Genomic DNA, 23665 nt, shown 5'->3' with positions numbered 1-23665 from the left:
AGCTCTGGGAATTTTGAGTTTTGCATGACCCACCCCACTCATGCTCAACAGACCCTATAGGATACTCCAAAACCAAAAGACACAATTAGACATTCGGTGACCAGCAGACAACAGTTGACAATTAGCGGCTAATGGAAAACAGCTGACACCCAATGGCAGAGGAACAATATATAAAACAAACAATGAACATTATCGCAAAACCAGGGATATGAGAAAGAGAAGTGAGAGCAAGAGAGAGAAAGAGAGGGAGCGAGAGAGAATTGAAGACAGAGTGACAACAAGAGAATGAATGAGCATTTGGGGGGGGTGGAGGGAAGAGATGCAGATGGAAGGGGAAAAAGAAATTCACTGGAATCGATTGAGTGCGCTACAGAAAATAGAAGGAGCATAGGTGCAAGGAGGGACGCATTGGAGAAGGAGGGATGGGGTGCAGACAAATGGAGAGAAGTGACGGAAGCGGTTTATAGGAACAGGACAGAATGGACAGGTAGGGGATGGACAGCGGGGTGAAGGAGAGCAGGGATACAGAGTCAGTTGGGTGAGGATTCAGAGAAGACTTGGAGAAGGATATAGCGAAGTGAAATGGTAGTCCAATACACAGAGAAAGCGGAGCCTGTGAGTGGGCGCTGTAGAGAGGAAGTACACACCAGGCACGCTGTTACTGCTCACGAGGTCCATGTAGGCATCCAATGATTTGAGGACTTTGTATCCGGCACAGTTGATACCAGCTCGAGGCTGCAGACCTCTATCATAGGCCTAAATTGAGGGAGAAAAAAAGAGGCACATCATTCAGGGAATGGATCGCCCCCATTCCATGTGTAGGTCTTGGTACTAGCCAAATCCTGCACAAATGAGGTGCCCTGAAAGAATATAGATGGCCAGAGAGCCGGCCTCGAAACATACCAGTATTATTGATGAGGAACCATGCGGACATGCAGCTTTCAGGTCGGATTCAACACTGCTGGTTGGGTTAGTGAAAGATGGCTGCTGTGGACAGGGGATGGCCATATGACTTGAGGTGGACTGAAAGGGTGGAGAGGTGACTTTGAGGGGAATGACAAAGGCGTGGAAGTGGGGTGGAGAAGTATTCCTTGGGTGGCAAGTGCTGGTAGGGGTTTGGTCATCAGGCTGATCTTCCATCTATGGTCATTTGAAGGCACCTACAGTCCCAGGAAGCAGCCAATGCAGGGCGCGTTCAAAAAAGGAAAGTAACTAATTTCATCAGATCTAATAGTATGTACTAAACATTGGTGGATCTGACAAATGCGGGTTCTACTCGGGCCAGCAGTGGAGGGTACAAAAATGCATCCTAGACTGGAATCAAGCATCAAGAATATTTGTCTATGTGTTCTTTTGGTGGGTGTTGAGTAGTCGCGGCTCGTAGCTCTCTCTTTTTTCTTGTACACCGGTGCAAACATAACACATGGATTTGTGAGTGCTTCAAGTACATGCAGCTCAGTTGATGTGATTCTTGATGATGATTGGTTATTTATAACACGATTAATACCCAGAGGTTTCTAACCGCGGACCTGGGGATTGAACCCGTGGTGCTCTGTGTCGTCTTGTTTCCAAGGAGAGCACGTTGCCCCTGAGCTATCCTCCTGGTTCTTCACCACTATAGGAGTATTTATAAGACAAAGACTCATGGGTACTCCACCTCCAAGTACATTTGCAAAGTGTGATTGCATGTCTACCATTGTGTGTATGTTTAGTAGCAGGTGCGTGTGACCTCATCTTTCTTATGGAATTAATTAGTTTCACCTTCTCATCATGGCCAGCTACTCTGTGAAGCCCTGTGCTAAGGAGCAAATGGCACAGCCAAGGATCACCAGACAGGAAGGACCAGGGGCACAAGGAAATTGAGTTTGCAGCAGTGCATCAGTGGACAGGCAAACAGCTGCACAGGTCTAGAGCTAAGGGCTGTATTCGCTGGCACCAGCCTGTTCCTCTATGGAAGTACAGCATCACGCTCAACAATGAACATCAGTGATGTTTATTGAAAACTGCCCCATTAATTTTGTCGGCTCTGGATCAATGGCAACTTAAACTCCCTTGCTCATCAATTGTATCGAAAGCAGCATTTAAACAACAACTGCCAGTGACATCATCTGTCTGGATGCCGGAAGGTACACATTCAAATAGCAACCGTGCCTCTAGCTTCTAGAAATAGGATACCAAAGGGTCTACCTAGCTCAAGGAAAGTGCAGACTGGGCAAGTGAAGCCTCTTATTGGCACACCTTTCTGGGAAAGTAGAGGCAGTGGTGGGACTGCAAATTCCCTGGGACTCCTGATCTTCCAGCTACTCTTGATGATATTTCTCAAAATGCTTTAATTACCACTAAGACATGTTACCCTCACGGCATGGCGGACATGATACTCTTATCAGCTCGCCTTGGGCTTACCATGTTAGGCTTTTGATAGAGGCAGCACCATCAGGGAAAATGCGGCTGATCAAAAACCCTATCATTTGAGAAATCATTGCTACCAACCAACATTTGCCAGAAAAGAGGCACTGTAGGTGTGGGGGTGACCCTTGTGGATATATAAGAAGTGGAGATGCATACCTCAAATGTGCAGGTGTCTTTGGGAATCAGAAGGGTGGAGCTAGTTCATAAGATTGCTGGAGGGTGCAGGTGGGCCAGGGGGTGGTGGTGGGTCAGAGGGATGTATGAGTGCCTAGGGGATGGAAGAGGTTCCGAGGTGTGGAGGCAAGTCAAGGGTGTGTTGGAGGGGACGAGCAGGGTGGGGTTGTGGATGCTTGGCCAGTGGTTGGATAGTGGGTACATGTCTGATGGGTGAAAGCAGGTTTGAGTGTCTGAGGTGGTTTGGAGAGATGGGCGGCGGTAATTTCTCACAATGAGTCTGATGGACAGGAGGCGGTTTTAGGGGCTTAGTGTGAGCTGGGCTGGTAGAGATGGTTAAGGGCAGTGTCAATACAGCCCTCCTCAAGATGCTGACTTAGACCACCAGGTCATAATGTTGTGGGGGTGGAAGAGACAGTACACGATTAAGAAAGGAAGCATATGTTGATTAAGACGGCCACTTACTATGTTGTTCTCGTATAACACCACGCCATAATAGTGCGGCACGAGGCAGAAGCGATTTCTCCATTTCTTGTTATCCTCCAGGTACTGGAACAAATTCCCGGAAAATATGATTCGGTCTTCGTGCGGTGCCTGCAAATGGAATACAGACAGGGTTTAGAGTGCATGTACCAACAGGGGGATACATCATGCGGCTGAGAGATCAGACTACTGCAGAATGAATAAACATGAACAAACACAGGGGTCAGAGGCAGTACCTGAAGGCGAATAAACATGGGGAGGAGGAACATAAATTGGGTAGGGGGCCAATATCTTAAAGCAGCAGAATTGAAAGGCTGGGTACCAACACGGATAAAAAAAACAAGGAGTGAGAGTTTAGCGATTGGCTGAATGGTTCAGGCATAGTGCATAGAGATGGAGAGTGCTGTGATACTTAAGGCAACCATGCCTTCAAGAAAATGGTGAAGGAATCCTGAAATGATGACAGTAACAGAGTTATCCTCCGTAAAACACGATTCGATCGACTACCCGCCAAGCAAGTTGTGGGGGCCTGGGCGTGTATCGGACACTGTAAACTACTATTTAGACCACGATTATTCATTTTGTGGCCAGCCATATGTTTTTTGGCTTCAACTCTCACGATGACGGATCATGGAAGTTGCAGTCCTAAACATCTGCAAGGTGAGATAAGGAGTAACCATGGTTTAAACTATGTGTAGATGACCTAGAATCCTTCATCCACCTATGTCTGCGGTGGCGCTTCTAATGCATTGAATGATGTAATCTTTCATTACAATGGTGTATTAAGTTATACATGTGGAAAGTGTGTGCCTCTTAATGAATGCTTGTTCAAATATTGATTTTTATCTAGATCCTGAGATCTAATTTATAAGAGAACTTGGCAGAGTATATTGGAATGTTACATAGTAATAACTTTAATAACAAATAAATGTATGGTTGTGTGTGTGCACTGAAATAAGTGAAACCAAAATTGTATTGCAGCAGCCTCTTCCTCAATCTGCCTCTTTCCTCCCTTCGTCCTCTTCAATTAATCCAGAATAGGACTGCAAGATTTATCCTTGGCCTCAAGCCCAGGGGCCGCATCTCTCTAGCCCTAAATACTCTCCATTGGCTCCCGGTGGATGCAAGCATCAAATTCAAGACCCTCTGCATCATCTACAAAGCTTTCGGAGCCTGGGACCTCTCTACATCCAGCTTTCTCTCTGTAAATACCTCCCTGCTAGAGTTCTTCGGTCCTCTAACTCCAAGTCTCTGCAGATCAGATGTTTCTCCAAGCAGAGAGTGGGGGGTAGATCTCTTTCTTCAGTAGGAGCTTCCCTCTGGAATGCCCTCCCTGCCCCTCTCAAACTTGAGTCGGATCTTCTTAAGTTCAAGAAGCTTCTCAATACTTTCCTTTTTTCCTCCCCCTTCCCTCTACCCCTCCCTTGCTAATTCCCCCCTTTTCACTGTGGCTGTTTCCTGGTCCTTTATGAGTTTTGGAGCCAGCCACTCCTTGACCAGTCCTTCCCAGACCCCCATAACCAACACTGGCCCTCGCACACCCTTCCCTGACTAGCCTACTGAGTCTGGTCCATCCTCTTCTCTGCACTAGTTGACCCCCACCCCTGGTTCCCCAGACACTTGCTCTATTGGGCTCCGTTTTGCACTTGCGCAGACCCTGGGGCCTCCTGCACTTTCCCCTTTCCCCCTCCCCTTATCCCATCCTTCCTCCTTGACCTGCCTCCGCCCCTTGCACTTCCTGTTACTGCACTTGCACAATCCGAATGTCACAAGGCCTAGTAGGACTGTTATTGTTGCGCTCTCCTCTGTGCCCCTCCCCTTCATGCTCCCCATTTTGTGGCACCTGGAAAAACCTTTTGCTGTATAGGTGCCGTACAAATGCTCAATAAATAAATAAATACATCTATAATAGTATTGCAAAAAGAAAGGCCGCTACATGGTGAGGACCCATGCAGAGGCAAGACAGAAAACCCCATGGAAAGAGTAACCAGAAATGACCTTGTGTTCTTCATTAAAATGTATTTCCAAAGATTTTCATTGTTTTGTTCTGTGTACTTTTATCCCACTTCTACTTAATATTCAAATAGGGCATGTTTTCTATATGAAAAGGGCCCACCCTGGCGCCATTTCCGGAAAAATTATAGTTTTTAGGAACTCCACTCTTACGTTAGATAAACATACAAGTATGGCTGTAAGGCGAAATGGCGCTGGTATCGCTACCGGCAATGTTGCTACCGTACCGCCATACTAGGAGTTCTGCTCGTGGGTGCCCTTACCGGCACCAGTGAGCAGAACATGATGGTAGCATTGGTACCGTTATTAATGGTACCGGTGCTACCACCCTCCCCATTTCCATTGACCCCTATGGGGCTCAAATGGGAATGGGGATGTACCGGGCCCGGCACCCGCAAAAGGACAATTACCGGTCCGGCTGGGCCGGAATAGCCCGGTTATTGCCCATTCGCGGGTGGCGGACCTGGATGCGAGTTTGGAGGTAGCCTTGACGGTAAAACCGGCAAGGCTACCTCCAACCTCGTAATGAGGCCCACCGCCTTATGTTATGATCAGATTATGGAGTACCGACGTCTCAGACCACCCCTGGCACTGCGAGGTCATAAAACTAGCAGTTAGGAGCCATGCAGAGGCTCTATAACCGTCACGTATCATGCATAACATGAAGAGAGCAAACTGAACGATGCAAAGACGTTTGTGAAGGAGGACCACCTCCCGGCAGACGATCTGTGAGGCTGCTCCGTTACGCTACTGCTCTGCGCCTCTTTTGGGGAACAATACCAGGATTCTGAAGACACCTTTAATCCAAGTTTCTATTGTCATATATCTCCCAGTCCCTCCTTCAACACATCAATACAACTGTACCTATCCACACAATTCCAACAGAAAGGTCTGATTATTTCACCTTTACCAGTGAAGCTGAATGTTTACTTATACATTCCAGATTATCTGTTGAAAAAGGAGGACAGCAAGTGTGTAGAATGACTGTAATGACAGAAATAAACCCGACCAAAGCATAATCCCATTGGATGCACAGACAGACGCACAGACTAACTCAAAGTACTGCACTACTCTTAAAAGATGCCAGCCCACATACTGGCTCCCAGACCCTGTGGAGCGACCCGCTGCTCTCGAGCTAGGTCCGCGCTATGAACAAAACATATTAAAAACTAATAAAACAGGCTCTTGAATTCCCAACATGTTTATTAGGGGAAATACGATGTCATAACATGGCGGCGGGAATGGGATATGCTTTTTCTGCAATGGTTTCCCGCTGGTCCATGGGGCAGAGACCGGACTATTGCATGTGCTTTATTCTCTGCCTGCCTCCCCATGGCATGCAGGTAGCTCTTTCGCCAGTGTTACTTTCTTAGTTTCCCTCCACTCATGCTATGACTGCAATACTTGGCATGTTTTTCAGTTTTGGCTTTCACTCCCTTCATGGCTTGGAGACACGACTGCTGCACATGCTTTAGTCTTGGATTTTGCCTCACCCATGGTTTGGTGGCATGTTACATGTGTGCTCTGATGTCTTGGGGTTGTTCGTTGAGAGTAGTAACTGATAGCCTTTGATAGGGTGAACTTAATTATCTACTGTCTATGTTGGTCTACCTTAACAGGACTCAGGGATGTACAAGAATGGTTGGCTAACCAACCACTACCAGAGGGTTAAAACTGGGTCAACCATTGCTAGGCTGCCCCCCCCCACTCAACCAATGTAACCCACAGGAGTCACAACTTTCACTCTTTGTATTGATTATTTATAGGAGATTTTTTACAATCATAGCTATGGGAACATGCATTGATGTACAAACTTACAAGAGTACCCACAGGCACCATACAGTGGGAATCATAATGTTCCTGGTGGTGTGTCGGGGCATCACTGATAAATGCTGGAGTTGAAGTCGAAAGGATTTTATAAAATTAAGTGGAGCAAAGAAAGAACACATTTAACCTCTGTGCTCTAAACCTTTGACCCTGCAAAATAGGTAGGCTTGGAACATAGGTGGATAACTTAACCAGTGAATTACCGATTAATGGCAGCTGTTGCAATTATTAGATGTATTTTTATAAGAGAAAGACTACTGCTCATCCCTGGCTTGGAAAGAATAGCTGAGGTTGGTTCCCTCAATAAACGTTGTGTCATCAGCTGTATTGGAATACACAACCCCAGAGTGTGAATTTGTAGACTACTTCATGGTTGCAAAGAAAGGGCACTGGTAGCACCTTTAACATTAAAGGGATGCTTCACAGCGATGGACAAACAAGGATCACGTTTAGTTCAAAGTCCCATGACTTGTGTGAAAAGGTCTATGAGGGCGCCGCACATCATACCTCGAAACTATGAGCAAAGCTTGGTTTCCCACTTTGACACTACGCTCTTTCTCTCGTAGCCATTTGGAAGACGTGCTGCACCCCATCTGTGTTGCTGTAGACCTTTGTTTAAAGCGCCGTGCTTCTGGAGGTCGTTCTCACTATTTCTCATCCTTGGACTTGACATCAAAAGGTGCACTTCACAGGGAAACTGAAACCCCTCCTATGCAATGGGTAACTGCAGTTCTGGGTTCCTCATTCCTCCACAGGCTTCTGGTAACCTGCATTAGGCAGATTACATTCGATGGATTACCATCTGTGAATTGAACCAACCAATTAAATACTTGATAGTATTTCCTTCTAGCCATTCTTAACTGACTTTTACTCCCCGTGGCCTAGACACACTTTATGCAAACTATTGCCCTTTTCACATTTTGCACCATTTGCCTTGACAGCGGAGAGCCTACCTCTGACTATGGGCCTTTGCTTCCATCAGCAGACTTGCTCGTGCAGTGGCGGATCATAGGGCGTGGATGGAACGTATGAGGAATTCGACCATCCGTATGGTGGGTGTGCGCTCGCCTGGTCTTTTTGAAATGTTTAATTAAATGGAATGATGATACACCAACCACAGAAAAATGTGTGGGGATAACCCACACACATTCTCCTATGCTCACACCATGACAAAAGCATAGACCTGTGTACTTTGGGTGGACAAAGCCTACAGGCACAGCCCGCCCCGTCATATTTAGTTGGAATGTGACAGCCAGGGGTACACTATGCCATCTCCAGGAAGGGGGAGGACCAAGCTTCCCTCTGCCATGGACAGCCAGATTAAACAAAAAGGCTCCATGGATCCGCCCTGCTCTTTTGTTAGGACCCGAGGCTGGTGGCAGCGATTAACTTACCAATAGAGGGTACTTCAAACAGAGCCACATGGTGCCTGGCTGCAGAGGTTAACAAAGGAGACAGGAAACCCAACAACCTTTCAATGTAACTGTGAACCTGAAGCCAACGCCTGCCCTCAGTATCAATGACAGTGAGCAGTCATGTCTGAGACTGCTGTTTACAAGTAGGCCACCCCGGTACAGGGACCCCCTTCATAAGGTCCAGACTGTGGTTTGCAGGAGCCAAAGAGTCTGGTCTTGATACAGCTTCAAGAGAGACCTGACGCTTTAACAGGGACCACACAGGGAGGACTATTAACCAGAGAGACTCTTTGATCAAGAAAAGACAGGAAGATGGGTGGGACTTAGTATCACAAGGGAGTGTGGCAAGAGATCTTTCTGTTGAGAGAAGGTTTTTGCCATTTTAGTTCTGGGGCACACCTTGTTCCTGTTTTCAACCATTTACCTTTTGTGTTGCAAAGCTGGTTATGACCTCACACATACAGGAGATTGTTCGTAGGGAACCCAGGATTAGTTCATTAAGTTAGGCTTAGCCTAGACCAATCACTGTGGCCCACTTGGCTTTATAAGAGGGCTGATGCCCCTCGTTAGGCAGATCACCTGAAGACTTCACCAGAAGTCAGTAAGAAGAGCTCAACCTTGGACCCTGGCTGAAGGTACAGTCTGCCTAACATCTTCCGCCAGTGATGGAAGGCCAGGATTTCCAAAGACTGAAGCAAGGTCCCTCCCCTAAACATCTTCCAGGGCACAGAGGGAGATGCTGAACTCGGAAGACCCTCCAGACGTTCCAGAAACGGTGCACAGCCAGCATGCAGTGTGCCCTGCTTGGCTCTGCAGCAAGCTTCCTGGATAGGAAGTGCCAGAAGGTCTCTGAATCTACAACCCAGGACAAGGCAGCTACCTGCAGCACACTCCTCAGCTGTGGGTTGCCCGCCTTGAAGGACGACACAAGCCAAGTGAAGAAGTTGGGAGAAGTGCATCGACAAGCATCTACTGATGTCCGCCTTAAAGGACATTTTCGAGTCAGTCAAGTACCACGAGCTGCAATCGTTTGCAATGCTGACTGTAGACAAGTCGCAGTTGCTTAAAGACATCCGAGACATCTTGACCAGTGCTTCAGAACTGCCTAACAGCACTGAGACAATGATTCCAGACCCAGAGCCGCCATTTAGGCCAGTTTGCAGCTATTCGTCTAGCTTCGTTCGCCGAACTGTCTTGCTGCCTAATACCCGTGGCGGGCTCCAGTCTTGAACTCTGTTATATAATTCTGCAAAGCGCCCTGATACCGACTCGACACTGTCGGGCACCAAGAACCCCTACAGCACAGGGTACATTGTGGTTATGTCCCCCTGGTCCTTCCCAGAAGGCCCCTAAAGAAATATTAAGACCCATCGCTCAAAGAAGGAAAAGGGATGCACTCTGGATACCATGAAACCGTAAACTGTTGTGTTTATTAACCATACCAACTACCCTCCTTTCAGTATCCTGAGTGCATCCCTTTTCCTTCTATGAAACTGTCTGTCCTCTGCATTCTTAAACAGGGTGATTTGTATTTCGTAGTGTTGCTAGAAGTGTCTGTTGTGAGATAAAGAAGGTAGATATTTTTGTTACAACATTGACTGGACATTCCCTTTTATCATTGGGTAATAATTGTATTTTCACTGTGTTGCAACTAACCAATGATCCACGACCTTTCAGAGATAAACTTGTCGTTCCATCCACGTTATCAAAGTTGGGCAAGGAGGTTTACAATTTTCTTGTTATTCCAATCTGTTCTGATCCCCTCTGGTGTATTAGAGGTGTGGGGCTGAATGATGGGTTAGAAACTGATATTTATCTCTGGGCCACTGGTATCTCGTAAGTTGATTCGTCACAGAACGATTATCCTAGAGACATTTCAATGTGGTACTCTGAAGTGTGGCCATCACACACTGTTCAATCAAGGAGTTCAAGCTTAGAGCTCAACAGGGGAGTCAATGTCGGCCAGGACTGCATAAATAAACAAAGGAGGTTTCTGCTTGGCTCCGCTTGGAGCCTTGTGCAGCCTCCTCCGCCATCAAGGATTTGGGGATGGCCTTGTCCCCTGCCAGGGACCCTTCTATTTGTCTTGAAAGTCTAGTTTAAGAACACATTGAGAAGGCCTCTGCTTCTGCCCAAGCACACCACCTTTCTCCCTCCAAAGCCATCCTCCTTATGTCTTTATAAAAGACAACTACAGAAAAGGCTCATCCTTATATGGAGGCTCAGAAAAGGGGAAGATAACTGGATTTGCGAGATAAAACAAAGGCTTTACTTTTCTTGAGAGCTGCTTTGGGAGAGAGCCATAGTATGGCTGCAACGCACACTCACTGGGCCTCTGATATACACCTCATCCTGCTAAAATCTGCAGCCACTCTGCTTCTGATCTCTGTCTCACCTGATAGCATCACTTCCCATCAGCAAACATCTTGGCGAAATTCAGAAATCTGCTCTAAACATTTGATTAACCAAGCACTGCCGAATTCACCTCATCAGAAACATGTGTACCCACTTTCCCCCCCAACCCATCGCCTTCCCTTTCCTCTGTGAGCAGGATTTTTTTATTGTCACTTTACTGGTTGCTCAACATGTCGTGCAAGGGATACTGCAAGCCCTACTTTTGGCTGCACAGCACCTCACTGCTAGACGTACTCCTTTCCCCTCATCCCCCAGACACCATGCTGGTTGGAGTCCTTTCTGAATGGTTTACCCTCCTATTCAAACCGTCAGAAGCTCACCTTCTGGCAACTTTGCTTCACTGAGTGCTGAGAGGTGCACAGACAGTGGCCCACATTGTCGAAAGAAATGTATTCCAATTGTGTCATGTGCCTCATTAGTAGGGTGAACAGATGTGTTCATGTCACCAGCAGAGCACTGTTCCAGTTCTGAGGTTTCTTTCAACAAAGCAAAGCATTCTGGGAGTTGTAGACTTTACTTACATTGACCCAATTGGAGTTTGGCTCCTGGTAGCAGTGGCTTAGAAAGGGAAAGCACAGTATGCGTCTTAGTGACACAGAGCTCTCTCTATTCATTAGACTGAGACAGAGTGAGGTCAGCTCCAGCCATTGGCCAAAAAACTCCACACACTATCCCCCACAATCCCCATCGGAAATCTGCACCCTGATGCAAAACTGTGACCAAAGCCCCCAGACCCAGTGCAACAGCGGACCAGAACTCAAAGGGTTCAGTCTAGCATTAAGCCTCACTAATCCCAAACCCTGTCTACTCCTACAAGTATCTAGATAACATCCCCATCACCTAACCGCTGTACTCTACACACACACACACACACAGAACAACTTGCCGACAGCAGCACTACGCCCACTAATACCACATCAATTCGATGGTGCAATGGCAAAGTTCGCATTTCTAGCTCCATCACCCACCCCCTCGGGTCAGTGTCCCAGCGATGCCATCCGTCATCACCGGCTGCACTCCTCAACACTCCAGGTTCCTCATCTCCCACCTCCTCTTCCCCCTGACACCCCAAACCCTCCTTCTTTCTTTCAGAGCCACACAAAACAAAGCTGCAAACATGGCAGAGGTGCACTATACAAGACCAATTTACATGACACGATATTATTGGGCAGAGGGGGTGCTAGGCCGAGCGCGGCATCTTCTAGTCCCATTGGATTTCTGCTGTTGCTTAACACGAATCTCCTTTGCCATTCGCTGAACAAAACATCTATACCCGCAATTGCGTAAAAGGAGAGACTGGGTGTGGCCCACGACACGCCCGGCCCTAGGTCTTTCACTGATTCATAAAGTGGTGGCTTCTTGCCAGAGAAAAGCAGGGAGCCGAGTGCACACGGGCCAGGTTTGAAAAGAATGAAGCTGCCTGGGCTAGACCCTGGGAGATGACAATAGACACATCCTGTGAGAATGGAGGTTACGGGCAGGTCTGTACATAAAATGACTATTGACGAAGTCCTATTAATGAGACAACAGCTGACAGCTGCAGTGGTGAACAAAACAGACACCAGTTAAGGGCCGAAGAGAGATGGCTTCAATGGTATAACACCGACCAGATGCAGGTGTGGGTGGTCTGAGGGGTACCTTGCTGCGAAGAGGAACACATGAGGCGTCATGGGTGGAATACGGTCAATGGCAAGAAATACCAGGTCGGATGATTGCATGACACCATTTTTCCAATGCAGGGCTTCAGTTGGTTAGGAAATGCATTATGGGAGTTGTAGTCTTCAACTTTAAATAGTCAACTTAAGCACTTGTAACCAATGAAAAGGCCCATAGCTGGAACAGTTTTATCCCAGTGACATGGATTGGCTGCGCAGCTGGCAAGTGGCCCAATGGTGGTCTTAAGTAGCTCTGCGGTTTTCTTCAATTCTAGAAGTTAAAGAAAAACTATAAACACCACAGTGCAAATGGAAAAACAAGATGCACTACTGACAGTGGACTCCTTTAATGCTGCGGTGGGAGGGGGAGGGGGATTGCTAGTGCTGTAGAGAAGCAGACGTATATGCCATTGGAAGAACTCGCCCCTCACCTCTGTCATACTGGATGAAGAACCTGAAGGCAATGTGCATGACACTAGGTATTATCCCAATACCTCATCGAGTGTATGAGAGACGTTTTGCACTCAGACAACAATACCAAATGTACCCTCGCACTGAAGTGGTAGCAGAAGATTTGCAGGTACAAGTGAATATCGAGGAGCTATAAAGAAAATCTGATGAGAGCAAAGTGATGTCATTAGGGGAAGAGAAGATGACACGCAGAAGCGATATAAAAATACTTAAAGAATAAAGATACAACTGACGAAACGAAGTAAACATATATACACACGAGTGAGAAGAAACCATATATACAAAGAGGATAAATGACCAGATAAGTAGTGAATGTATATACACAGAAACACAAGGTAGACGAGTCACATAGAAGCTTGCTGCAGCAGAAAACATAACACGGGTAAAGCGGCTATGTTGAAAAGATGGACGTCGGCTTTGAATAATAGTAAGCGAAAGGCTCTAAGGAGAGAGGCCAGAGGTGCAGAGCTGACAGGGGCTGGAAGTACAGAATTGTGCATGACAAAGAATAGCTGGTGGACAGAGATCAAGGATGCCACAACGAGAAGCTAATACAGGGTACAAGGGGAGTCAACGAGGATAAACCATGCAGAACATATTTCTCTTACATTATGTAAATGAGCAAACATTTAAGATACCAAATATTAAAGATACAGAAAAGCATATGTGAGACAGAGCAACCAAGTCTCCAGAGGACGAAGAGCACAATGACACCCATGATAATTTAATCAAATAGCACTAAATAGAAAACAATACAGACAAAATCGTGGTCTCCACACACATGGTGCAAGACCAGGAAATATGGCCTATTCCTAAGCCTCAGGCAAAGATATTGATGTACCTTAACTCCCCTTAAAGTTCAGAAGAAGAGAACATCATGCAAGTGTTGGGAAGGGTAGATGACCAACCCACACCCCCAAGCCATTTATCATAAGGCAAAGGCCGTGAAATGTGCAAGAGACCTGGGGGTAGGGTGTTCCTAAAGTCCTTTACACAATTAAATTATTGCATGCTTTGTAGACTTAGTGCACACGTAGAGGAAACACCATTTTAGATATTAGCAGCCATATTAAAATGTGAGGCTTAAAAATGGAGCAGCAGCAAGCATCCCAGGCTGCGAACATGAGGGAAGGAATAGGTTGTATCCCGGGCATCGATGCGAAAAGCCAGAGCTGCAGAGATCCATGAACCCTTCATTATCTTAAAAGTTGCCACCCTTCCTGCTCTGGGAAGAATGTGCGATGCAAGGCTACTGGAGGAGGGCTGAGTGTCTCTGTACGATACAATCTTACGAGAAGGAGGGCACGGGCCTCCAACTCCCACCAGTCCCAACTCCAAGTTATAGCACCGAAAGGGCCTAGCCTTAAGACCTCTGAATTCCAAGGTACCAGCCAGCCCCAGACCAGTGATCATAAAGCTGTTAGACCCCAGAATGATTAAGAAAGCTCAGAAAGCAGGGCTTTCTTGCCTTCACTTCTGGGTCACGTGATTTGTGCTGCAGGGTGGAGGGGGGGTGGAAATTATAGCCCAAAAGGAGGGTGGAAGACCTTGGCGAGGTGCCGGCCTTTCTGGAAGCGAGTGAATGCTGTGAGTAAGTACGACCTCAGCCTTTTCTCTTAGGCTCCTGTCTGCTCGTACCAGGTGCACTGGTACATAGATAGAGATGTATTGTTTATTTTGTACATAATTGCCAAATAGCCACCACCTCATGACCGATGACAATTGCAGCATCACCCACGTGTAAGAAGATGGACAGAAGGGGCTGGTACCAATGACCTGGCATTCCCCATGGAGCAGGCGGCCTAGGTATAGGGTCTCACCAACCAGCCACGCAGGTTTCTACTATATGTAATGATGAGACTGATGATACTATGTACCTTCTTAATGTGCTGCTTGTGAAAATGCTGGCAGAACCTTCGGTGGCAGCAGAGGTCTTTGCTGGTTCAATCCTATTATAAAATACTGGTTATCTTTGCAAGAGGTGTCTTGGGCCTTTTTTCCCTAGCGGGTTGTGTTTTTTTGGTGTGAGCGTTGAGGGGCATTCCTACACAAGGTCAGGTACAAACGCGAAGCATTGGCTGAAGACTTGTCTGAGAGATGGTACATTAATTCGACAAGTTTTCAATAGTCCGACGTTGTTTTCGGCACCAGGGTTTTGTTTTGCTTACATGCTGCTAACGTGATGAGTGTCCAAGGTTGGGAGATGAGAGGGCCTATGCAATGGTGAGCATACATTGTTGCAATGGCCAATCCACTGCTGTTATAGTGCTATAATCTGTATTATACGTACTTAGAGAGATGTTCAAGGCATGCTTACTAGAGATGGAGCAGCTAATTGTGATATTAAAACTTATAGAACCTATAAGTAGATATGTTCCCTTAACCAATCTCCCCGTCCAATAGGTTTTATTATTTGCCATGTAGGATGATGTCATGGATGACGCACATCGAGGTATAAAGTCTTTGTGCACCTAAATAGTAATCAAGGTTGTGTGAGCTGCAATATGTCTGTTCACCAGGTCTTCCTACTTTATTTGGACTGAAAATAAAGTAGTATTTTGCCATATTCTTTGAGTATGTTCGGTTATTTGGGTCCAAGATTATTTGTTATTGTAATTCCATTTTGCGCATAAGAAACGCTCCAAGCGTTACCTGCACAGTGCATGCACGGTTAAAGGTAGGGTACTAAAGAGGCACGATAGAGGCTGAGCTGAGAATGGTGGCATACAGTGAAGAGGGTACATGTTTATAGTGCAGGAAGTGGAAGTGGTAGGTATTGAGGCGTGAACAGGTGTTAAGGCTAGTGAAGAGGTTTTGAAGACAATACAATGAGTGAAAGAGCCAGGTGCTTGCACAGGAACGGTGGTAATGGAGCATCCAAGGATGGCAGATCAGTGGCGCAACGACCATTGGGCAAATTGGGCTTTGGCTCCCCTCATCCCTTGAAACTTTGGGTTATGTGGACTTGACCTGGCTGACCTACAGAGCATTGGCATGGACAGGACAGTCCACAGACAATACACAGTGCTTGCGGCTGTACAGTTAACAAAGTCCCAGCAATGACTAATGTAAAGCATTTCATTGTTGCCAACTGTGTTCGTATGAATACATTTTTAGGCAATTGAAACTATGATGTGGTGGTAGCACTTGCATGTCAGGGGATTGATTGGAAGGGCAGAGGTGTGGAGAGGCAGGAGACCTCTCATTCTCATAGCAGTTCTTAAGTGTGTCGTTTCAGACATGAAGGGGACAGGTAACTGCTTTTAACATTAAAGCTTCACCAGAAGAGTCTCTGTAGAATGTGTAAAGATGTTAGATGCCCTCACACATGCATGTTTCCCCCACACAGTCTCTGATGTTAGCCCCTCTTCCAACATTAAAAGGGTTAGCCCTCCGGAAATGTTGATCTGCTCCCACCCCTAAGGTAGATGGTAAGCAAGACCCGTGCTGAGGCAGCAATGGTGGAGCACCTGGAGAATAGTGGTTAAGGGCTCCTGGAGGGAAGTGATCAGAGCTGCAAAGGGAATGTTGGAAGATGAGGGGGAGTGCAGTGGTAGAGAGGGTGCAGGGAAGATGTATGGACTCTAAAGGGTTTGTGGTATGAGATGGTGAGGACGCACAAACTGTACATGGATTGGTGATGTAAGAACGGGAGGACATTATTAGAGGAAGGGAAGACATAGGGACAGCAAATGGATTATGGATACAAGAAGGGGAGGACACTTCAAGATGAAGTACAGGGATGATATATGGGCAGCAAATGGCTTAGAGGTATGGGATGGGGAGGACAGCATTCAATGAAGGCTAACACTGATGTATGGACTGTGAAGAGAATGGTGGTATGAAATGGGGAGTACCACAGAGCGAACTAGAGGTTTGGAGGTAAGGCAGAGAAAACACCTCCAGCAGAACGCTGGAGGTAATTCTGATTTATATATGTTCCTCGCATTGAAGTCCTGTAAAACGTTCTGGCTTGTGCATTGGTTTTAGATAGGCATTTGCCAGGCCCTGCAATCATATGCCCATGTAATTAAACCATGTTTGGCTGTTGTCATCTATTTGCCAGGTCGTATCATTAAGGCAGTGCCTGGCAAAAGCCTGTTCCATTCCTACACAAAAGCCAAAGCTGTAGACTTTCCAGTGCTTGTTTTCTGTGTCCCAATACCTGACAAGGGTGGATAGGTGCACCTCTGATAATGTACATACTGGGAACCTCTATCAGTATATAGCCTTTCTCACCACTGGGGACCATCTCACCTAGCTCTAAAGTGGGACCCTCGGAGTGCAGATTGAAATTCATATCATTTCTTCTGCAGACAGGTAACCCGGACCAAGAATGGCACACAACTAGATAAAGCTAGTAAAACGAGTAAAAACAGATCAAATTAAAAAAATAAATAGAATATAAAGAAAGAAAAAGGGCTGTGACCTCCAGTCTCACTTCTGTGAACATTTGAACCTAGAACATCAGAGAATCAGGGTCAGTGCCACAATACGGTCACTCTAGGCGGCTGCATAGGGTGCAACATTTTGGCCCTAAAACATGAAATCTAGCCCCACTATATAGTGGAGACACCAAAATAGTACTTTTCATAGGGTGGAATAAATCCATGCACCCGAAATGCAGGATGATATCCTTACATATACACAGAGATGGGCACAGAGTTATGCAGAAGCACAATTTAGTTAGAAGGGACTGTGTTTTTCAATAACCTGACCTGAGATATATAGCCATGGATACACTCGTTCTTGGGGCAGCCAGACTCACTGACAGCCACTCACTGACCTTGTGGGCATAAAATGAGTCCCAGGGTCAGGGGAGCAACACTTGAATTCCCTGGGGTGGTTCCAGGGGACAGATTTTAGGGAAGTTCGCATGAAAGTGTAGGGACATTAAGCATAGATGGCTTTTTTCCAGGGGGGTGTCCAGGTCCTGGATCACCCACACACTCGGCACGCCTACCCAGGGCCACCATCTGCCTCACACCTCTTGTGCTTAGCAGGCTCTACTGCTGGTTCTCACACCTAGCCACCCTTGAGACGCATGTTAAAACCAAATATATATAGTGCATTTAGCACTGTAATGGATAAATAGTAGCATGTGGGAGGGGAGAGTGAGAACAGAGCGATGCCACAGACACTTTCTCAAACGCCAACATTTGGTCTGAAGGGGTCCGCTGTCTGTTCTATAAGAAAATGCAGATCAAGATGGACACAAAGGCATTCCAAAAATGGGCACAATGTGTAATGAGCAATGGGTTCAGCTGCCTCTTTAAAGAAGACAAGCAGAGATGTTGGTGGTGGTTTCCTGAAAGCAGTCTACCAATAAATTTAGAGACTACCCTTATATATCATTTGTCTTATTCAGTCTAGCCCCGTCTAGGACTCGTATAGAGCTACGTAGATCTCTCCCCCTATGCCATCAATAAGCCAACAATCAGGCTTGCAGAATATATATTTATTGAATAATATGTCCAATTAGTATTTGCACCAAATACACATGCCACCTTTCACTTTTGGGTCTCATGTACATGTAACACAGGCCAAATAAACAGTTCAACCCTCCTGTTCCTGAATGTCAAATTTAAACAATACTATGGAATCCCAAACAAGAAGGCTGCATTGTGTTTCATGGAAGCCAGCAACCCTCCCGGGTGTACGGCAGAATTGGGGAGGTGAGGCAAAGCCTGTGCTACTAACCTTGACCTGTGAATTGAAAAACTTTAAAGACAAGAAAGAAACGTACACATCCAGTGAGTTGGCAAGCGACATAAAAGACTGGTGTGTGTCTTAGGAAAGATTGAAATTGTAACATGATATCACACAATTGAAGGCTGCACACGTGTGGATGAGACACAAATAAAGGCAGACCTGTGAATGAACTTTGAAGTAACGAAAGTTGTGAAACCATTGATAGTCAGTAACAGAGTGGTCCGGCGAAAGGAAGTAGCCCACTCGAAAGTCTCAGTGAAAGTTAAAATATATGTATCGATAACGTGAATGAACTGTAAAAGCAAAGTGGTTAAAATTAACCCAGAGGACAGAGGAGAGTAAAAAGGTGAACGTTGAACTTGAGCGGAAGGGAAAGTCGAAGTGGTCCTGCAGAGGTCTGTAAGTAAAAGCCACGCACATTCAAAAGTCTTTGACATCAGGAAACGGTCCAAGCCCAAATGAGGGAGAACGGAAGTGTAATAAGTGAGGGGAAGGATGTGAATTATGCTTGGGGAAAGGGGTTCCCTTCCCGAAGTTTTTTGAACCTTTGCTTTGAAAGGTCTGAGCCTGACTGAGGGAGACCGGGGTGAACTTTTTGTTGAACAGTGTTTTGAAAGCTGGAAAGAGACTTTAATGTGAAAGGCCAGGTGGACCTTGATCCGCATTTTGAACTGCCTTTATGTTAAGAACCTGAGCCAGAGTGTGTCATCCTGCCTACAGGGACTGCCTTACTCTGTGCTGTCTAACATGGGGATGAGAGCTGACTCAGCCACATTGATTCTTTATATTTGAACACTGACTTTTCTTTGCATACATATTCTCATTTACACACTTTTTGTACAAGAGCTAGTGCCGGCATTAGGTTTGTGTTAGTAAAGGCCATTTTGATTTGACTGACTCATCTAGGACTGTTTTATTTATTATGTGATGGCCAATATTACTCCCATCCTAGCTATAGGGCAAAATAGGAGATTTTCCAAACCCTGAAAATTGAATAAAGGTTTTTCAGGTTGTACCTTTTGTGTCAGTGTCATAATTGTGATACCATGCCTCCCTTACACCACCCAGATAATTTTAGACAGCTCTCTCTTGATTTCCCAGGCAGATCTTTGATTTGTATTGTGCAACACCTTGTAAACCCACAGTCACACCCACCAAAATGTCTGAATTATCATATGCTAGCTTATTGGCTATTCCTTTTCATTGGTCAACTATTCTCCATTCTGTTCTTGCAGGGCTGGTCCCTCTGTTCTGATTGGCCCTTTCAGTTTATCAAGGGCAGAATTGGGATCAGTTTTTTGATTTTCTGAGATTTTTTGAGTTTTGATTTTTTGAGTTTTTTTAGATCAGTCCACCCAATTGCATTTACTTTTTACACTTTTTTCATTTTTGCACTGAAAAAAGTCTGTACATGACAACTTTCTCTAATATCATAATAAAACGAATTATATATATTTTCAAATCCTACTCATCCGGCTAGACATAATAAGATGTATCTGGTGTCTACATGATGACAACAACAGATTTTTGTGGATAACTAAAAAATCTAACAGTTCTCAATATAAACTTTTCTAACCTGAAATGTAATTAATTAAAATATGACCTCCCCGAATCTCTGCTTTTTGACATTTTCTGGGGAGTTACAACCACATTTTAGGTTATAACTTTTGTTCCCAAGGTCACATTTTTATAAGAGTTGAATCAATAAAAAATGTCTGTTCATTAACTTCCCCATGATATCTGGGTTATCTTTCTATGACTTGCGGTTCCTGAGAGAATCAACAAAATCTGATCTTCAATGTAAACTAATGGTGAAATAATTACATATATGCATATTCTGTTTAAATGGCACATTAAGTTTCGCCCTCTCCCCCCACTCAATCTGAGCCATAGGCATCCGCTTTCTTTGTTCACTCGGGCTGGTGTTAATCCCTTAACATTTTTGTACAGTCAAAGGCTGTGATAATGGATGAAAAATTATCTTATCTTGCTGTCCAGATGGATTTCTGATCCCATTTGACAATCTTGATTGCAGGCCACCCCCCCCCAGTCAGCCCAGAGAGGGACCATATAAGTTCTTGAATTTTGGGAATTTTACAGCGTTCAACTCATTAATGGTGGCCTTTCTGTTGACCCAGCCACACAAATAAATTCCTCTGTCATGCATGAATACAGATTCATCTTTGGCCCTGACACGTCAAAGCGAGGGTTTTTCAGATGGAGAGCCTGGCATATGATGGGGGGAAGGTCACTGTTTTTAACTTTCAGGGGAAAAGTCTTTACACTCACACAAGCCTTCTGTGCTCTGAATAATAGAAATGCTTGCTTTCCAATTTGTCACACTTACTCTCCATTTGAGGCCTTTTTAATATCTCACATCGTTCCATCAATGTTGATCATTTTTATCCTCATATGTACATTCACTGGGCTATGGCCATGGACATTTGTTTTCCCATGTGTATGTTGGTCTTCGCTACAAAAGTGTCAATGTTCCACTTCACATTATAACATACCCTTAAAAGGTTTAAGCCAAGGCATTTCACTGGTACACAGTTCCTTTACTTCCAAGCCACAAATATCTTCATTTTCCATGTTTTTCTTTGTTGTGAAAAGTGCCTTTCATTTTTTTTATACCATATTGAAAAGGTAGGCTTTTGGTCTGAGCTCTTTTGTAATTCACTTTGCACAGCCCATTTTGTACTCATTTACTTTAAATTTAAAACACCATTTTATTATGATTTTCAATCTGCAGAATGCCCACATTTCCATGGCCTCTCTGCTTTATAAAAGGGCAGAGGGTTTTCATGTTTTGCTGGGCTTTTTGTTTCAGTCACATCTTGTCACGTATTTTGCTGAACAGTTTGGGCTTAACTTGATCTTTCAGTTCATTTGATCCTGCTGCTGCTGCATCACAAGCATGGCAACCCCAGACGTGATCAATGCAGTAACAGAATGCGATCCTATAGCAACTGCGCGGGACATCCCTCATTACAGAGAGAGACTGGGTGGTACCATGCTCATGCCCAGAACAGACCACAGCCCATTGGTACAAGCACTTCATGCAGGATGCTGGAGCAGAGAATTCCTCAGACTGGCAGGTATTTCATCAAAACTTCATGAGTTACACATATGGAATGGTGTGTAGACCAGGTTTGTTTAATGTTGCTGCTTACAGTTTATCCGGGCTTCTACCTTCAGTGCCCAAATGCAATCTAAAATGTCATGATGAGGAATGAGGAAATAACAGCCAGAATGAGTGATATGTGTGCGTTAAGTGGAGGTAATCTTGGCGGAACAGTGGAAAAACCATGCCACTAGATATTCAGTGGTACGAAAAGTGCGGGTTTTTATGCCACGAATGGTCTTCCTTCAGAAATGTGCAAGAGTTGCCACATAGTGGCTGATGAGTTGTATGGGAACGGGTTGTTGCCATGGAGACGTGAGCAGTTCATTTCTCTGCAGGAGGTGAGTATTAGCTAATGTCCATCCAGGTCAACTAGGAATCTCAGAAATCGAGAGGGCCTTGATTGAACAACTTTGGCGGCTGGGTCTTGGCAGAGATGTAGAGTGTGCAGTTAGGACATGTGATATCTGTAATAACAGTGACAAGGTAATACAAATACACACAGCACCTCTTGCTCCAGTGAAGCTTCAAGGGGATCATGGGTCAACGTAGCATTAGACTTGCAGTTTGATCTGTACCCCAAAAGGGCAGATTTGCTATTGTATTCATTTATATTTTTTCCAAATGCAGACTTTACATTTGTATGTCAAATTACCCCACAGGTTGAAACTGATTCCATTGGAAAGGTGAACACTCTTTCTAATGTGTGCGCTTATCTTTGAACAGAAAAAACAACTAACAAATATTGCTTATTCAGTAGCTATTTCAATTTTTAATGATTGCTTGACAGTTCTGACTCGCCAACATGTGTTTCGATCCTAGGTCATTTTTAAATAACTTGAATTCCCCCCGTTCCGGAGTGTAATTCTGGATGCGCTGGAGATGGAACACAGGAACTTTCAAGTTGTTTTGATGCTGACAATATATCTACTGATTGACAACACACAAGAGCGGACATATTTGCATAGACATTGACAAAGCTTGAACACAACTCCTCCACTCAAATAAAATAAAGAAAAGACTAATCAGGAACATATGTGTTTTGCTACGCCTTAAAAACGACCTGAATCTTTCAATTCAGAAAGATTTAGGCGTTAATCTCTGCTTTCTTAGAGGTATGTAGCTGTCTCACATATATATCTACTTTAGACTACAACATAAATTGCATCCAATCCAGTGTACCCCACCATAATATCTTACGTATGATTTCATAGGAAGTCTTTTTTGGGAAATGGGGGGGGGCTGACCATTTTATTACAAATTACAGATAATGGGTCCAGCTGACTTCCTGAGAGATGAAGGGATGTTTAAAAGAAGCGGATATGGAGCACAAACCACCCCCTTCTACTATCCACAAGGGAATGGGCATATGGAGTGATTTAACAAGAATCTAGGTGATTATGTCGAAATAACGATGATGACTGGGTTGGATTATGAGCTGGAAATTGAAAACCTTATTAGAGCTTAAAGCAGCACTGATCACTCAGTAACAGGGTTTCCTCCCTTCCATCCAATGAGGGGATGGAAAATGCATAACAGTACTGCATGGCTGGTGAACCGAGCCTAAATATACAGTAAAGTCTCCATTGGTATGAAAACTGACAAGCTTGTACTGTACACCACAGATGGCTTTTAAATTCAGGCTTGACATTTTGTACACCTCACAGCACCCATCACAGCAATTCACGTTAGGTCAGTTGGTTCAAATCAAACTACCTGGGTGCATGCTCAAAGGGAGGCCTACATATGGTTCACCTACTTTATGAAAGCCATGCACATAAATTAATAATTCACAATGGTAACGTGCGTGATGTGCACATGGTGGAAAAAAACACTGCAGTTCTTCTGACACCACCGCAGGACGAAGGGAGATCCTGGGACAGTGCGAGGTGATTTGGGTTTGCTGGTTGCATTGACTAGGAGGAAGTTGTGAACAAGAATGGAATAGTGTATTATTCCATGAGTTT

At 45.1% G+C, this 23665-nt stretch overlaps 1 protein-coding gene across 1 annotated transcript in view; it reads right to left on the bottom strand.

Annotated features, from left to right (window-relative positions):
- LOC138471844 (protein Niban 2-like) overlaps positions 1–23665 on the bottom strand; it is a 385943-nt gene that overhangs the window by 99887 nt on the left and 262391 nt on the right. Inside the window, exons 3-4 of the mRNA XM_069609690.1 lie at positions 3049–3177; positions 648–756 (exon numbers count right to left, since the gene is read on the bottom strand). Coding sequence (XP_069465791.1) covers positions 648–756; positions 3049–3177 — 238 coding nt within the window. The remainder of the gene's footprint in view (positions 1–647; positions 757–3048; positions 3178–23665) is intronic.

Source organism: Ambystoma mexicanum, chromosome 8, assembly GCF_040938575.1.
Source record: "Ambystoma mexicanum isolate Mex_15411 chromosome 8, UKY_AmexF1_1, whole genome shotgun sequence".
In the NCBI taxonomy this organism is placed as follows: domain Eukaryota; kingdom Metazoa; phylum Chordata; class Amphibia; order Caudata; family Ambystomatidae; genus Ambystoma; species Ambystoma mexicanum.
Note: the sequence above shows the minus strand (reverse complement) of the source record. Positions and strands in the feature narration are given on the sequence as shown.